Below are 17,985 nucleotides of genomic sequence, written 5' to 3'. Positions count from 1 at the left end.
TTGAGAATCTGAACCAAGTCCAAATAAAAATAATCACCTGGCGTTGAGCTGGACTTCTGCACCGCAGGAACACTAACACCCCCTCCAAACACAGCGACCCAGAGCCGGGCGTTGAGCGGGTGAGCAACGATACGATAGAGCTCATGGGTGGAGTGAGTGGCCAGACCGTGAACAAACAGACTGAGGAAGACCGCGGTCAGAATCTCACACAGAAGCACAGACGGACCGGGCTGGTTCTCATCTCCTGAAGCACTCAGCAGACGCAAAAGAGCGACGATACCTGCCGAGTAAACGGAGATCGTCCATGAGTCTGTGTCATTTAAATCACATCACGGCGTTAAGAGAGACGCAAATTTACCGGGCCATTGAGCAGGTGATGTGTTGGGCAGAGATGTTTCATCCATGCTGATGCTTCTCACCGGTGACTGATGGGTAAGCAGGACGCTCTGATAAACAGTGCCCGTGAACGGATTTAAGTGACTGAAGATCAACAAGACAAAAACAGATTGACCATCATCAACAAAAGCGTTTGTAAATCCTAAATCTACCTCAAAATTGATTGTGTTGTTGCATTACAAAAATTTCCATTAATGAGTAGATTTTAACAAACTAAATAATTCCTCCCATAACACACTTTGACCTCAGTAGAACATGTTTAATCTAAACTAAACTCCAGTTGTTGCTGTTCACCTTCAACATTCATCAAATACACCTGACCAGCTAATACAGGTTTATAATTAGAGGAGGGGCAGATGTGTTGAAGTCCTGATCTATAGAAATGACTGGATTGAGCATAAAACGCTTCATGTAACAGCAAGAAGTCAAGCCACCGCAGTGTTCGAGCGGCCATCTTGCTATTCCCCACCAGCAGAGGGCGTCATAGACTTACATTTAAAATCATGATGTAAATTCACCCGGCTTACCTCATTTTTAGAACATTTTAATCGGGCAGGATAAGGAATTTATAAAAAAACATTAAGGTGTCTGCTGCATTTTGTTGTAATGACACAGATGTGTAAATAAAGTTTAATGACATTAAGAGCATACACGGACATACACTGCGTTATTTCTTTGAATAAGCTGTAACGTTAAGAAGTCCTATTAATTTAATCGAGTGTTTGGGCATTTCAATATGGCTGCACGGTGGCTTCACAATTGACCTAAGGCCACGCCCCCTCCACCCCACTCGGACAAACAATCAACATTCGGTGAACAGGCACTATGGCAGCTGTGACAGTAAAACCCCATTCACACAGACCTCTGGTCCCAGAAAATACCCGTAAAATTGCCAGACAAGCGTCTGTGTGAACAAAAACTCGTTCCGTTAATCTTCTGGGATCGTTGCCGGAAAGAGGACCTAGTAAGATACGCGGGTAACCCTCTGTGTGAACAAGAATGCCCTAAAGGGCGTGTCGAAGTGAGGACGCGCGCTTCATCATCACAACACAAGTTATGGTTCAGCTCCTTACAACGAGAGATAACATGAATATAAACATTCACCACGAGAAATGTTGCAAACTAACATGTATATAAACATTCACCACGAGAAATGTTGCAAACTAGATTGAAGCAGTTATCAGGAAATGATATATGAGACGCATAAACAATGACGCACGTGCCGTAGTGAGGACGCGCGTGTCATGGCAACATGAAGTTGGTTCAACTCTTTAAAATGAGGGATTTACAACATTCACGACGAGAAATGTCAGCAAACTGGACTGAAGGGGATATCAGGTAAGTTAGCTCGTCACTTACTGCATTGAAACGGAGATCATTCAACAGCATAAAAGAATATCGCGTCACGTGCTCATTTGAGCTATAATAAACGAAAATACCCGCATGTCAAATATCCACTCTGAAGATGAGATCATTCACCAGCATAGAACTGTGCGTTCACGCGCTCCTTTGTAGTCTTATTATAAACAAAAATGCACGCGAGTTGTTTCTGGAGAGAGAAATAATATATAATATGCAAACTTCAGACGTTGTAATCTTGGCAGTGTGAACAAACAAAAACTCTAACCATTCCGGAAAAATCCAGGATGCATTTTACGTGTATTTCCCGGAATGTCTGTGTGAAAAGGGCTTAAGAGACATTTCACAGGAGGCAATTGATGATTTTTGGAGACAGAAAGACTATGTGTCATGTCGAAGTCACCAAAACGGAATTAACTATGCATTGGAAGGTTATATTAATAATTTTATTGTTGAGAAGGTCGATGAAAAGCTTCAGCTCCACGCAAAAATGTACAGGTCACAGTGTAAACGTGATAAATCACATCTCGTTTCCATCATATTTACATGAATCATTCAGCACAACATGCTATTACAAATAAGATTTGTTATCTCGGTTATTTACAGATATGTTAATGAAGCTAAGTGACACGATATACAACACAGCTAAAAGCTAACGTTAACGTTTTCTAATGTTAGGCTAACGTTACGTTAGATGTTAAAGATAACGTTCAAATACGTTGTTGACAGATGTAGACATCCTTGTTTATTTTATCCACGTTTAGTTGATGATGTGGTCTACCGCATAACTTAATCCAGAGCAAACACTTATTTTTGCTGAGATGTGGCTTGGGAAAGGGTAAAAAGCATCTCGGGATACCTAGTGTCGAAGTTGCATGTACCCATGCACAACGTTTGACCATTTTAAACTTAAAATGACAAGAAAAAACATATAAAAACGAATGAAAACTGACTAACTGCAATGCATTTCAATGGACGTGAAAGCAGAGAATGTCAGAGTGTATTGGGTTAGCTAGTGCACTGTGATTGGCTCATCACATTTGGGGCGTGGTTTAGCCATAGGTCAATTGTGACATCAAGCGCAATCCAGTCATTTCTATAGATCAGTGGTTGGAGCAAGACTGGATTGGACAACCCTGAACCAAACGCTTCAGACACTCTTGACAAGAGTCCAAAACAGACTTTATCTGACACAATTTCAAACAAGCCCACACATTAGTGTAATAAAGATTAGAAATGTCACATGTCAGACTGCATGGTCCTCTTGTCATTAACAGACTACACATTCACACTCACAAGAAAGACTGTGGATGTAGGTCAGCAGGAGATGTGTGTGGTGTGTGGTGCTATAGGTCTTTAACCCTGCGCTCATGAGGACCCAACCCTGCTCAAACACACCTGCCTGTAATCTTCAAGTGAAGATCTTGTTTAGCTGGATCAGGTGTGTTTGAGTAGGGTCGAAGGAAGGATGACCCACCTGTAAATATGTCCATCACATAGACACTGATAGATGCAGGCTGAAAGAGATGCTGCCAGCGTGTGCATCACATAGATCTGATGACACAAAAAGAAAAACGCATTCAGAGAAGATATCACAATGATCAGATTGTCAGGTTCTGTGATCAATACCTCATTGTTGAGCACATCTGGGTGCGGAGGAGAGTCCACAGCATTGATCTTGTGCAGTATGTCGTGAGTGAGATTGGTCAGATGCACTATGGGATTGGCCACCACAGTTTTGGAGCGGGCGGTCCAGGCCAGCAGAAGAGGAACCGTTGCGTGTTGTTGAGCAGGGACAGAGATCTGCTGACTGACAACCTGATGAGATACACAGAGCAAATACACATTAGAGATAAATAAAACTGAATGCTGGGAAAGACGTTTATCGGTGCTAATGCCTCGAGTTGAGACGAGAAAAGCGGTCAATTGTGTGTGTTAGGTTAAGAGAATCAGCTTCATTGCTCAGACAGAATAAGAAGTGCTACTGTCCAACATCTAAACAAGATAGAAAATTGGGCACTAAGATCATCTGGCCAAAAAGGCATCAAAACCTCTTTTTAAATCTTGGCTATTCAAACTTTCTACCATGCTACATCTGAAGAAAATCAGATACAACTACTCTAATAACACTGCTGGGAACCTTTTCTAAAACATTTATCCAACACCAATACCTGAAAGGTCTGATTTTTTTATTACTTTAACTATCATGACACCTGCTGACTGTACCATAAGGTAAAAAGGGCACGAATCTGGAGTAAATTATGTATCGAAACAATTATAATTTAGTTTTTTCATTATTGTCCGTTTGTATGGTTTTATGTTGTAATGGCAAAAAGAGATCATCTGGCCGAATACGCAAGCAACTAAATCAGGTTACCTGTTGAGACTCCTGCAGCAACAGAATCAACTCCATTCTGACCGAGGCCAAACCGCCTCCGTGAGAGCCGTGTAGGCTGCAGTAACTGAGGAAGATGCGCAGGAGCGGTTGGTTCCTCTTCAGCCACTGTCTTCGTCTGCGCTGCACATCTCTGGCGTGTTCCGGCGTGCCCCGGACCTCCGGATCATCTCCGGCACTGAGACGGCTCAAGTCTGCAGAGATGCCTTCGGGCAGTTGTTGGAGGAACGGGTTGTAACCGCAGCATCTCTGCAGGGCCGCCACCCCTCGCTCCAGCCAGTGGCACAACTGATGCCGCAGCTTCCCTCCATCCAGCTCGTAGCCCGTGGACAGCGTCCGTAATTCTGTGGTGAGGATCTTCAGACAGCAGTTGAACTTGAGTTGAGCGGCCAGGATGTCCTCAGAGAGGGCGAGCGAATCTTCGCCGTTATCCGGGGAGGTCGCTTCTGAAGTGTCGTTTAGAGGAACGCCGCTGTTCTCCGGTTGGATGGTCTTCATCGCCAGTCCGGATTCTTCTTCCTCCGAGTCGCCTTTGTCACTGTCCCACTTGATCTCCAGAGGTTCATCCTGCAGGGTCACGGAGGGTTGACTCCAGTCAAAACTGAGCACAGAATCCGACTGGCTTACTGGCTCTGGAGGAGAAGACAGCGTATCGGACAGCGACTCAAAGCCGTTCAACACTTGCCGAGACCAGTCCAGAGCAGATGCCGGATCTTCATGTTTCTCACTTAACGACATGGACGAATTGTCTTGTCTGAGGCGCGCATTTGATCGTTTAACAACATCCGGCATTTTGGAGAGGACTTCCAACGCAAGCATGGGACAGCCAGCTTGTAAGTGTGCGTGAGCAGCGGTGAAGAAGAGCCTTCTTTCTACAAAACTAATAGAGTCGATCACACGTCTCTCCCCGGTCAAAACCACTTTAGTTTTATTTGCCGAGCTGATGTGACGGCGGAGCAGCAGCGGGTGAGTTCGGAGGAAGGTGTAAAAGTTGAACACGTCAGGATTACAGGGCGATGCGGCTGTGATTTCTGAAAGGAGAACCGAGAAATATAATTTCAACATTTTGGAAGCACATCTATGAGCAAGGACTAGTATTAGTTATTATTAACGTCTGGTTCATTGCACCAAACCAAAAACTTTACAACAAATGTTTTCAGCGTCTCACCTTGATTTAATATATCTGCACGTATATGGGGCTCCTCAAGCAAGGTGTCCAAAGCCCTGCTGTAGTCATTTAAGACCCAACAGGCCATGCTTCGCAAGAACGGATCTTGATGAGCCGGGATCTGGCGGTCCTGACCCAGCACGTGTCTCTGCAGGATTTGTTTGTACGTGTTGGACATCTCAAACTCTGACTCGTACAGTCGGCATATGACCAGAGCCAGCTGAAGGTCCTGCATCTTCTCTATACAAACCTGATCATTAAACAAACATCATCATCACACAACTAGTTTGAATGTTTAGAGTAAAATAACACCACATTACAAACAGCTGATATTTAAAGGAATGTGATACCTCAACAGCATCTTTCAGAGATCCGGCCAATAGAAAAAAAGCAGCAGAATGTTGAAAGCGTTGTTTTCCGAGCAGAGAGAAAGCGTTTTTTAACGCGGCCTTCCTCCAGCGGTCCTCGCTGAAGTTATTGCTGAAGAATGCCGTCATCTTCACATTGTGTTGAGACCTTTAACAGACATACAGAAGACCTCATAAGACATGTTAACAGATGGAAGGCTTGTCACTCTTTACACCAGTGGTGATCAACCCTGTTCCTGGAGATCTACTGTCCTACAGAGTTTGGCTCCAACCCCAATCAAACAAACCTTAACCTGGCAATCAAGCATGTCAGGGCTCCCTAAAAATTAGTTTTAAAACTGGGTTGGAACTAAAATATGCAGGAGGGTAGATCTCCAGGAACAGGGTTGGTCACCCCTGCTTTACACGTTATGATTGTGTGAATTACCTATACAGTCCCCAAACAACAGCTTTCTTCTTCATTGCAAGATAAAACAAAGCTGCATCTAAAGGGTCATTGTTTCTCTGATATGAGGCTTTTGCCACCTGGTGGTAAACAAGACAGAAAATGAAATCATGTCGGCGCTAAGGACGCATTCAAGCCTTTACAACAAACACTTTCTGGATGGCAGCAAAAAGAGTCTTCAACACTCCAGAACGCAATTTGTGCTACTCGTGTAATTTATATATCAACAGAAAACATGCAGAGAAGGACAAACATTATGGCTTCCTCGTCAAACCTTTTCAATGCATCTGCGAAGTTTATTTGTGCTCCTGAGCCACCAGCCCACGCCCATGGATCTCAGCTCCGGCCACGTGGGATCTCCCTTCTGCAGGGCTGGAAGCATGTTGAGAAGTTCCTCCTCAGCCTCAGAATGAAAGGCCCAGGCATAGTGACAGGTAGACAATCCTGTTGACCAGAACCACTTACCAGTTACTGACACAACAACAACAACAACAACAACAACATATTGTATCACAGCTGAATAAGCTGGTCGGTGGGACAGTCCTCACTTTCATTCACTATAAACAACACTGATACCTCGACAGAGGAGCTGAACTCGATGAGCTGGAGGTAGAGACGTAAGGAGGAAAGTGTGAAGACGAACAGCCAGAAGAAACTTAAGCCCGCATTCATCCAGCATCTCTCCACCTGTTTAAAGACATTTGAGCATCATATCCCCGCTCTTTACAAATCATAATCGACAGTGAACAGAAACAGAAATAATGACCTTGGCCTTTCACTTGACTTTCTCCACTGTCTGTGCTGGTGGAAGCAATAGTGTCTGCCAAAGCCATCAGGGACATCTGCTCCAACCGCGTCAGGCCCGGCAGACTTGAGTGCAGCAGGTGATCAGATAACACCCGGGCATGCTCGGGGCCAAAAAACGTGGGGCTGTACTTCGAAAGATCAATGACTTTGGCCTTTCCGTCTTCCTCGTCCACAGCGAAAGGGTCTGCGTCGTCCGTGGCGATCCCGCTGGCTTGAAAGAGCTCGTCATAAGTGTCCGTTCGGCTGGACGTACGGGGACCGTCGATGCCATCCATCTGTCCTTCGGCTCGGGGGGCCGCCTCCTCGTCAGCGGCTAACAGAGCGTACAGGGGCAAGGGAGGGATAGAGTCGATCTCCGTGTAGTCCGAGCTCTCGCTCTTGCTGAACATCTTCGGGTCTCTGGCGGTGCTTCCGCTGGCACTGATCGTGAGGGAGCGCAGACGTCGCTCCTGGTTGACAGGGGTGTCTTTCAGAGGCACGATCTCCCCGGCGATGCACTTCACCAGATGGGACAGGATGGCTTTGGCCCTTTTGACCTTCCCAAGGTCCATCAGCTCTAACAACTGTACTGGATGATATTGGGCCAGAGTGGGAAAGAGGTGTTGAGCTGCCTCAAATAATCCAGAGTCCTCCATCTCGGCCGGGAGGTCGTACATTGTTTTCTTTCCGCTAAGTTTCTGAGCCAAACTAGTCATTGACCTGGTGAGCGTCTTTTTCGGAGGATTAAAACGGAGCCCCTCCAGTTTCACTGCAGCAGGCAGAGATGTCACGCTACCCAGCCCGACACCGTTCTCGGCTGCCGGCTTGGACGGGGCAGGAGGCTGCCACTGAGAGTAGACGTGCATCTCGCAGTCCATGCCGACCACCAAGATGCCATCTCGCACCCAAGACAGAGAGACGGGATACGGTAGTGACCCTTCGACAGAGGACACCAAATCCACTACTCGCAGTGGAACCAGGTGTGAAGAGCAGCGCTCCTGGCTGCTGTAGGACAGCCCCATATCTGAAAGTTTTCCCGAAAGCATGCCATACATGTAAAGTTTGGATCCCAAACCCACAGTTAATATGTGAGAACCGTCCTCCCGCGAAACCCAGTCTAAATGGACTCGCCTCTTGCCGTGTACCGAGCAATCGTTTACAGCCAAGCGAGCATCCCTGACCGTCAAGCTTTTAGTGAAGCCGTTACTATCCGGGCTATAACAGTCACTTACTTTAAGGGTCTGTTCCAGTATCCACCGAGATCCGCCCGTGGACTGGCACTGGAATACGCTCACGTGTGTGAGAGGCTCACCGGAGACACCCCGAGGTCTCTCGGCCCTGTGAGCCACCGCTACTCTGCTAGTATGACAGCAGCTGAGACCCAGGAGCTGTCCAGACAAACTCAGAGCACTGCTGCTGGGCAGACTCTCCTCCACCAACAGAGGCCACTCCTCCCAGACGTATGATGGTAACACAGGGTTAACGGGGTCAAAGACGGCTCTACACCTCCAGAACCTGACGGTGCCATCCGAGCAGGACGTGGCAAACAGATACGGCGCTCGTGCGGCCGGCTGCAAAGACGAAGAGCTCAGGTGACCTGCAGCAAAATGCAGTTTACTCAGAAAACATTTACAGCGAATCTATTTTGATATAAACACTGAATGCACAAAGAAAAATAATGAAAACATCTGGACACTTCAATGTTTATTTGTTGGTATTATCACCTGCAGCAGGTGTTACACGTATGACCTCGACATCCTCGGGCAGATGGAGTTCCTCGCAGAAAACCTTAGCGTTTGTTAGAGTGAGACGACAGGCAGTCTGTAGATTTGATGTGTTTAGCTTTGATCTTCGGGTTTGCGGTGAGCTGAATGTCTCAAAGTTAAACTGTGAAGAGTTCTCAGGCGATGATGTCGCAGGAGGTGTATGACTTTCATCTAAAAGAATATGAACAAAATGTCATCAACAGTGAAATCTTTTAGGGTGTAATTCATTATTTTATGCATTATTGTGCATCAGAGCCAGTTTACGAAAATATTATTTCCCTAAATGTCTGCTTTCACCTGGTAAAACATCAGTACAGAGGAAAAATTGTTGCGTGCATCAACGTTAAGTGAGCACAATAAATCAATCCTACACTGTAAGTCCATTACACACCCATAATGACCGGCTCTGCCTCTAGATGAAGATGCCACATATGCAGGAGCGATCTGCCACTGTGAGAAAACTCCAACACCACCAGAAAGAAACGAGCGGAAAAGAGCGTCCGGCTGGAGTCTGAAAGAAGAACAAGAGCTGATGAATTAATACGGATGAAGAAGAGGCGCTATGATGTTATCAGATATTGAACCTACCCGACTCCTGCAAGCAATCGTCCGATTTCTCATTTCCCAGGATCAGGTCTTCCTCGAACACATGCAGGAGCTGCGTCTGTTTTCCCTGCTGCACAGACGGGGAGAGAGACGCAAGACTCTTACATCTGATGATCAAAACATCTGTGTGCACATTATATATCGTATACATACAAAGTCTGTGATGGCGTCCAGCTCAATAATGCAGCCTGGTCTGGCTGTAGATTGTTGACTGATGATATTAAAAACTTCTCCAACATATTTCTGAAAAATCAATCAATCAATCAGCTTAAATACGCTACTTGAAAAGGTAAAATAACAACTGGTTTTATTAAATGTGGATGTCTCTTACAGAAATATCAGGATTAGAGAGTTCACTCAGCAGTTTTTTGGCCTCGATAACAGCCTGATAGAGTCTCAGTGAATGTCCATCACTGGCTACGAAACAGGCACTGGGTGAGTTTCCATACTCGCCTTTTAAGAAAAAAATGAAATATAAATCATCTGAAAGTAGCATCCCATTAGAATAGAGCATCATAACACGCAAGGGTTCACCAATTAAACTTTTAAAGGGTACATTTCACTTTTTTAAGATGTCAAATAAATTTTGCTCCCAGAATACATATGTGAAGTTTTAGTTCAAGATACCCCACAGATAATTTATTATAACATGTTAAAATGGTCACTTTGTAGGTGTGTCATTTAACATGCAAATGAGCTGAATCTCTGAACTAAATTTCAGTGCTCTGTTACATAAGATCCCCTTCTGACATCACAAGGGGAGACAGATTTCAATGAGGTATTTTCTCACATGCTTGCAGAGAATGGTTTACCAAAACTAAGTTACTGGGTTGATCTTTTCTAGGTTGATTGAAGCACTGGGGACCCAATTATAGCACTTAAACAAAGTCAGATTTTCATGCTATGACCCCTTTAAAGATACACAGTAAATATTCATGAATGCTGAACACACGTTTATGAATATTCAATGTGACGCACGGTAGTGGGCTCAATAAAGCGTGCAGCAGACCCATCACAAAATAACACAAAAGTGTCTTTCTCCGTATTGGACTGAACTACAACAAAACCATAAAAGTTGCCATAGTGAACCTGTCTGTTTCTGCATTATACATCAGATGTTTGTGTGTGTTCACAAGCTTTCTTCTGCATTAGCTTCATTTGAAATTATTTTCATAAGTGGAGAAAAAGACAAAACTCTCCACACGGTGTTTATAATGTAAGTCTGACATTGATCTGGTGAAAAACAACATCTTTGATTACATGTCTACCACCCAATCACAGACATGCGGATATTTAGTACTCTCGAGGATATGATGTTGTATTAGAAACCCATTCTCACCAAGACAGCTGCTGGGGATGAACGTGGGCAGCCAAGCCACGTTTGAGAAGGCGGACGCATGCAGCGAGTTAATTCTGGCCAGTTCAGAGACGCCCCCCGAGAACGACAGCGGCCCCACCGGATCCACCCGCCACAGGATCAGCTCGCTGTAAACAGCGTTGGGGTCCTGGGGGACGCTGCCCGATGACACTCTGTTCCTGCGAGACGAGGTGGGGTGGGGCACAGAAGTGTCCCCATCTGGCGTCTTCAGGGCGTTGTGGTGTGACGTGGTGAGCAGCAGAGGTAGCAGAGAGTGACAGGCCAGGTCGTTGAGGTGAAACCGGTGGCCGCAGTATCGCGACTTGTGAGAGACGCTGAGCACCGTCGAGAAGGCGGAGTCCTCTGCGAAGCTGACGGCCCACTGGTTGAGGGAGCCGTCGGTGTGTTTGGAGATCATTAGGACGTTGGGTGTGGAGATGTTCAGACGCAGGCCGTTAGAGGCGGGTTTGTTCTGGCTCAAGCCGATCAGAGCGGAGGTCGAGTGGGGCAGATGTGCGGGCCGCTGACGTCCGTGCTGAATGGCCAGGTCAACATTTTTGTTGCAGGCGTACATCACCACGCTTCCACTGAGCGAGTTGGCATCGCCGGTGGGAAAGGCCACAGGAATACGTGACACAAAGGAAACCTTGAAACGGAGAAGGAGGTGTGTTAATTTAAACAATTCGATCAATTCAATAGTCATTTAGACACTTTGTTATAGATTATATGACAAAAATGTATTAACCCCTGTTTTAAGGGAGTTAAACTCATTCGCCACCATTACACATTACAAAAGACAAAACATTAGACAACAACATACAATCAGTGCATACAAAAATCAACTGTAAACACTGAGCCATTACTAGTCTTACACTAAATTAACTAAAGGCCACTAAAAATACTATAAAGTGAACGACCTCCAGTAGACAGAATCATCTTTAATTTGCACTTTAATTATGCTGTTGGTATTTAATATGAATAATTAATAACATCTAAATAACGCCACATAAAGAGTCAGTTTCCCGGAGAGGGATTAGGTTAAGTCAGGACTAGGTCTTAGTTATATTAGGACATCTAAGTAGTTTTTACAAAACAAAAACATATAAAATAACAATACTGGCGTGCCTCTTGAGACAAAATAGTGGCACTGATTTATGTTAAGATATCTCAGTAAAAGTTTTTAAGTCTATGTAGCTCAAACATTATTGTAGTCTGAGACTAGGATAAACCCTGTCCGAGAAACCTCCCCAAAAGGTTTAGGCATCATTCATGTCTGTGGAAGAGTCATGGGCGATCACAATAAGAAAAATGTCATTTATTCTATCATTTAATATCAAATCGAAAAAAAGAATAAATTCCCACAACAGTAAATCAACATGATTGTCAATGCTATTATAAACCTGTGCCTGACGAAACATGCCGGGCTGATATTCATCCAACCAGTCAACGTGCCAAACCAGCAGCGATCCGTCCATCGAGTGGATGCTGAACAGCATGTCAGCGGCTCTGTTCCAGTTACACAGCAGTACGTCCATCTGATGATCCACAGCAGCCGCAGGGAGAGAGACCGAGTGTGCGGCAGAGCCGTCTGCGCTGTCACCATCCTCATCTGTATCTGCTCAGAGCGGAGATTTGTTATGAATGACGAGACGCAAATAGAGAAGAAGCATTGAAGGACCTGTGATTTTACCATTCTCCTCTAGGCTGCTTCTGATCTGCTGAAGAAACACCTCCATGTTCAGGGTCAGGTTCAGCTCTTTGTTATTGAGCCAGTGTACGGTGAAGGCGCTGCCCGGTTCCTCCTCAGAGCCACTCATAGATGAGATTGATGGCAGCAGAGGAATGTCTGGATGAAGAGTTTAATGTTCAATTCACTCAACAGGATCACTTTAACCAGACAAAAATACATTTCATTGTGTTCATCTAACAATAGTGATTTTTTTCTATTAACATATTAATCATTTGCTATCAAACAGTGATGCATGATATTTTTTATGTTTCAGTGATGTATTTTTGTGTGTTCCTCACACAAAGCTTAATTATGACAAATGGGGCATATACACACTAAACGCAAATGCCTTAAAAGCATCTTCACGCAAGTTAAAAATATCAAACTCAAGCGAAAAATTATAAAAGTGCAGTGTCATGGAGAAATATGTATGAAAAATATAGGAAGGTAATGCTTAGTTATATTTCATCTAAATTCTTCGTCATAATCTAACACAGGTAGATTTATTTGGAAATCAACATCATTACTAAAGACTAGTTAAAGGTGAGGTTATATCTGTTACCTGTGGCAGGGTTTATGCTGGCGGCGATGTGGAAGTGACAGAGTGAATTGGCGTGCAGCATGTTTGTTCGATGGCTGTAATGTTTGTTCTGTTGTTGAGGCAGAGGGCCTGTATATGAGAGCTGAGACAAACATCTCACTTGCTCTCTCCACGACTGCTTCTGGTTCACCTGCCATCAGAAATGAGCTGCTTTAGTAGATTCAACATCTAACTGAAAACAACACATTCACATTAAACTCTTTATATTTCAGGGGAACCTGCACGATCTCACATTCATCGCGTTCTGAGTCGCGCTGTTGCTGGAGGATTTCTTCACATCAAGGTTAATGCTGTTGCTGTGTCTGAGTCCAGATAGCAGACAGTCACTGGGTAATAGCGTTTCTGCCCAGAGTCGACACACGCTGTCTTTGCAGCAGGTCAGTAAGACGTTACACACTGCACCTCTGGAGAAAAACACATGCTGGCTGCTCTGTGAACTTCTCAAAGCTCAAGTGAACTTCATATACGTCAACCTCTGATTGCTGGACTCACCTGGGCATGTGCTTGCTGGTCTTCCTCCAGGAGAAACCGGTGACGGAGCGAGGGTGAGCCAGGTAAATGAAGGAGAAATTGATCTCTTCCCCAGTGCCCAGATCAATGGGGCTGAACAGTTCAGTGATATCCACCTGCCACCGGCTGGTGCTGTACCACACCTTCACCAAACAGTCGTCCTGTAACCAGATAATCCTTCAGTGAGACCACCCAACTAATGCATGACATCACATGGTCACAAACCAATTCCTCAGATGATATTTGACCACTTTTTAAAAAATGGTGGATTAACACTACCACATTACACACATACACATATATATCATGGAAAAGTAGTTTATTTTCATTTAGAAAACAAACCTTTGTATATGCAAGATTTCTTTCACACAAACTGAAATTATTTGAGACATTTTTTGTTTCAATTTCAGTTTCTCAAAATATTAGATTCATTTTGAGCTTGATTGTCTTTGAGTATAGATTGATTATTTTTGAGTATAAATAGCAGGTACCTCCTAGCCTAGTTTAGTCCATCCATTAACAATTATTGGGAAAACTTCTGACCTGTCAGTTGTTCAGAAGACAATCATCAAGATTCTCCACAAGAGCTGGCTGTTCACAGAAAGCAGCCTTGGAAATTTTTTAGGAAAAGCAGATTAAAGAACTCGGGAAAGCTTCACAAAGAGTGGACTGAAGCTGGAGTCAATTCTCCAAGAAACAGACATCTTAAAGGTGCCATATAGTGTAAAACTGTATTTATATAGGCATAGAGTTGTTAACATGGTAATGATATATCATGAGCCTCAAACATGATTGTTTCCTACTTCTAATGTAAACCTTGTGCATGCAAAAACAGACCAATCTCAACATAACACCAACGGTGACGTTACGGTCAAGATTTACTCCCAAACATTAAATTAATTACAATGATGTTACAATGCTAAAAACAAAGTTGTGCTAGCTCTATATGCTAGTTAATGCTATATGCTAGCGTTTAGGCTGAAGTTCTACTATTGACATTACAGTTATGTTTTGTAGGTCTATAGTAAAAGAAAACACAAACTTTTCACTCAGAAACGTCCATTAACAATCTCCAAACAATTGATTATTCCTCAAAATCTGATACAGACTCAAACATAAGATCTGTTTACACACACACAGAGCTACTGAAGGAGAAACAGCCAATCAGAGCAAAGCTCAACATTATCATTCATGACCCTTTCAAATAAGATAATAATAGATCATTTCATTATAAAGACAAATCCCAGGGTTGTAAATTGACATGAAAAGCTGTTTCAGGATAATTTTTGCACTTAATAAACCCACAAACCTTCTGTGTAGATATCAGAGAATAATTTAACAGATTATTAACATGCATTCTTTGGCACCTTTAATGAAATGGGCTACAACGGTCCCATTCCTAGAACCAAGCCGTTTCTTAACCAGAAACAACATCAGAAGCGTCTCACTTGGGCTAAGAAGAAAAAGAACTGGACTGGTGCTCAGTGGTCCAAAATCCTCTTCTAAGGTGAAAGTAAATTTTTGCATTTCAATTGAGAGTTAAATCAAGGGCCCAAAGTCGTGAAGAGACACAGAATCCAACTTGCATGAAGTCCAGTGTGAAGTTTCCACAATCAGTGATGATTTAGGTTTCAATGTCATCTGTTGGGAGTCGGTCCACTGTGCTTTATCAAGTCCAAAATCAATGCAGCCATCTACCAGGAGATCTTAAGATACCTTTATGCTTTCATTTGCCACGAAGATTTGTGCAGATGATGATTTCATTTTGCAGCAGGACTTAGCACACAACCCATCAAGAGAGGAGCTGAAGGGCGCTATCAAAGCAACTTGAGCTTCAGTGACCTCTCAACAGTGCCACAGGGTTATCGCCTCCATGCCACCCTGAACTGAAGCAGTCATTTGTACAAAAGAAGCCCCAACAAGTATTGAGTGCTTAATTATACATAGTTTGAAGATCTTAAACATTTCTGTTTGTAAATCATTATTTGAGTAATGTTGAGGGAGAACATTTTCTTATTTTTTGAGAAATTGGATTTTTATTCTTTTAGCTGTAAGTGTAAATCATCAGCATTCAAATAAAAAATCTTAAAATATTTCACTTTGTGTGCAAGGAATCTTTTATATACAAAGATTTCCCTTTTTGAATTAAACTACAGAAAATAAAGTACTTTTCCATGATATTCTAATTTCTTGAGTTGCACCTGTATACACACACACATATAGTTGTCTAACACACACAGATGGCCAGAGCACAAACCTTTCCAGCAGTTGCAAAAAACTCTCCATCTGGTGAAAACTTTATGAAATGAGTCGGTGCAGCCGTCCTGCATTTCAGGATGAATAAAATATTATTAGATGAGTGTGACATGTAGTTGATGAAAATAAATGTAGTTTATTTTACAGTGGATTACTGACTTGCATTGCCACACGCATCTCCACGGGCTCAGGGGACCGTGAGTCACTGACGCGCCCTCCTCTACATCATCAGGGCTGACGTGTAGATTACACCACAGCTGGAGAGACGCCGAGCCGGTCAACAGACATGTCCCTATAAACAGAAGAAAGGTCAGCCGTTAGGCTTTGACATGAGTTTAACAGCGGTCAGATGTAACAGTTGTTGATGTACCTGAGGGATGCCAAGTTAGGATGTGTGCCGCCGACTCCAGAACAAACTGACCGCTTTCCTGCCAATGGTAGTTCAGCTTCTAGTGAACATTAAACACCAATCAATGACATCACACAAAAAGTAACAATAGGGTTAGAAGAGAAGAAGAAAACCTACTTGTGCTTTCCCTCGTGGACTGAACTCTACAGGCTTAAACACACAAACAATGTTTCCATAAGACGCTGCGATCTGTTGATGTAAAGACAAATGAGATTTTAGTCTTATTGAAATCTTGCTGTAAGTAAAGCAGTGGATTTTCAGAGAGGTGGCCGTGTGGACAGCACTTTGGGTGAATTTGTGTGAATCACTCTCTATTATTCTTTGAAAAAAGCCCCAAAATATAACTCAGCAATGAATGCTGTGAATGAATCATGAAAATGTATGTTAAATTAGATGTGAATTTAACAAATAACACACACACACACATTCATAGAGAAGTGAGGCTGTTTATATTTACAATTGGACGGTTACTCCAAGACTAAAATGCTTGTTTGATCCGTCTTAACTGCAAACACTGAGCTGTCTTTTGAGACGTTGAGTAAAGATAGGACAATAGCAAGAGCTTCTTAAATAAACATGTAAGGTACACAGATGTAAGGTACTCTCTCTTACCTGACCACCCTGCAGCGAGCAGTCAACACAGCCCACCTGAATGTTCCCATGTTTGGCTCCTGGAATGATCTGGATCCTCTCAAAATCACCACCCAGAATGACAACATCACAGCCTGAGGCGTACGCCTGTTACACATGAACAAGAACATATATCAGTCAATCTGTACCAAAAAACGAAGGGTTTCTATAGCAACGTCGGGGCCATTGGTTGGTTTCCTAATAATACAACATGCACAGCGTAAATGCACTTTAAAATGCGGTTTGGTTAAATGTGTAAATGTGAATGAGTTGATTGTCTTTACCGTGAACGGCTGGTTGTTTATTCTGCCCACAGAGAAGCAGTTGTCTCCGGGGTTGACGGCCCCTGTGAGCACCTGGTGAAGGTTCATTGTTCTTGACACACTTGAGTTTTAGCACAAACCCCTGAAATCAATGGCACAGATGTGTTCACCACAGTAAGTTAATCCAAAAAATAACCAACAAACCCCCCTTCAGCTCATCTAGAACTACTGTACACAAATCCTGAGACTCCTTTAGTAAGGTGTGTCTGAAACCAGCAAATACCATTACACTCATCCCTATTAAACACATCCATCTATTTGATAATGAAACTTCAATGTTTCCTCAAACAAAATCTTACGTCACAGGAACACTGCGCACAACCCTGATGTGTGATGTGTCACTCACGTGATGTTAACGTTAAAGCTTTGACCTCTTTTAAATAAGGTTTAAACTGGACGATGTTTCACTTATAATCCCCTCTTTAATCTTCGGGCATTTGTTTATTTGTGTGTTTAATAAACTTCAGATTGTTCATTTTCACGATTGCAGTCGCGAGCTCCAGTGAGTCTTGCTAAGCCGCAACAAACTGACAGCTTTAACAATGTTATTATTTTTCAACACTTACACCTCACACCTCTCACAGATCTGGACTGTTTAAATGATGAATGTCACTATACTCATGATTGTTTTGGGTCTGTTGATTTGATCTGAAAGCCGTTAACATGATTAGCATGTACTGATAGCATGACAGCAGACGAACATCAGAAATGAAGTCATTCAAGACAAACGCGCCTTACCTCACAAACGGGTTTCACTGATGTTTAAATTCAAAATTAACTCGTGTTCCTCTCATTGTGAGAGATAAAACACACACACACCCGCGCGCGCAATGATTTGGTGCTGTTTGTGTGCGGAGCCTCAACTGTGCAGCTCAGGAAGT

At 43.4% G+C, this 17,985-nt stretch overlaps 1 protein-coding gene across 1 annotated transcript in view; it reads right to left on the bottom strand.

Moving 5' to 3' along the window:
- Positions 1-17,985, bottom strand: part of LOC135751996 (dmX-like protein 1) — a 24,324-nt gene extending 6,339 nt beyond the window's left edge. Inside the window, exons 1-29 of the mRNA XM_065270300.2 lie at positions 17,843-17,985; positions 17,066-17,186; positions 16,764-16,889; positions 16,269-16,340; positions 16,113-16,191; positions 15,902-16,034; positions 15,744-15,810; positions 13,469-13,647; positions 13,209-13,380; positions 12,938-13,106; positions 12,337-12,492; positions 12,047-12,261; positions 10,629-11,292; positions 9,621-9,742; positions 9,443-9,532; positions 9,272-9,359; positions 9,075-9,194; positions 8,642-8,854; positions 6,898-8,514; positions 6,708-6,818; positions 6,406-6,575; positions 6,114-6,211; positions 5,669-5,834; positions 5,319-5,568; positions 4,133-5,181; positions 3,385-3,573; positions 3,233-3,309; positions 359-480; positions 38-280 (exon numbers count right to left, since the gene is read on the bottom strand). Of these exons, the coding sequence (XP_065126372.2) occupies positions 38-280; positions 359-480; positions 3,233-3,309; positions 3,385-3,573; positions 4,133-5,181; positions 5,319-5,568; positions 5,669-5,834; positions 6,114-6,211; positions 6,406-6,575; positions 6,708-6,818; positions 6,898-8,514; positions 8,642-8,854; positions 9,075-9,194; positions 9,272-9,359; positions 9,443-9,532; positions 9,621-9,742; positions 10,629-11,292; positions 12,047-12,261; positions 12,337-12,492; positions 12,938-13,106; positions 13,209-13,380; positions 13,469-13,647; positions 15,744-15,810; positions 15,902-16,034; positions 16,113-16,191; positions 16,269-16,340; positions 16,764-16,889; positions 17,066-17,152 (6,844 nt within the window). The 5' untranslated portion in view covers positions 17,153-17,186; positions 17,843-17,985. The remainder of the gene's footprint in view (positions 1-37; positions 281-358; positions 481-3,232; positions 3,310-3,384; positions 3,574-4,132; positions 5,182-5,318; positions 5,569-5,668; positions 5,835-6,113; positions 6,212-6,405; positions 6,576-6,707; positions 6,819-6,897; positions 8,515-8,641; positions 8,855-9,074; positions 9,195-9,271; positions 9,360-9,442; positions 9,533-9,620; positions 9,743-10,628; positions 11,293-12,046; positions 12,262-12,336; positions 12,493-12,937; positions 13,107-13,208; positions 13,381-13,468; positions 13,648-15,743; positions 15,811-15,901; positions 16,035-16,112; positions 16,192-16,268; positions 16,341-16,763; positions 16,890-17,065; positions 17,187-17,842) is intronic.

The sequence above is a fragment of the Paramisgurnus dabryanus genome, chromosome 11 (genome assembly GCF_030506205.2).
Source record: "Paramisgurnus dabryanus chromosome 11, PD_genome_1.1, whole genome shotgun sequence".
In the NCBI taxonomy this organism is placed as follows: Eukaryota; Metazoa; Chordata; class Actinopteri; order Cypriniformes; family Cobitidae; genus Paramisgurnus; species Paramisgurnus dabryanus.
Note: the sequence above shows the minus strand (reverse complement) of the source record. Positions and strands in the feature narration are given on the sequence as shown.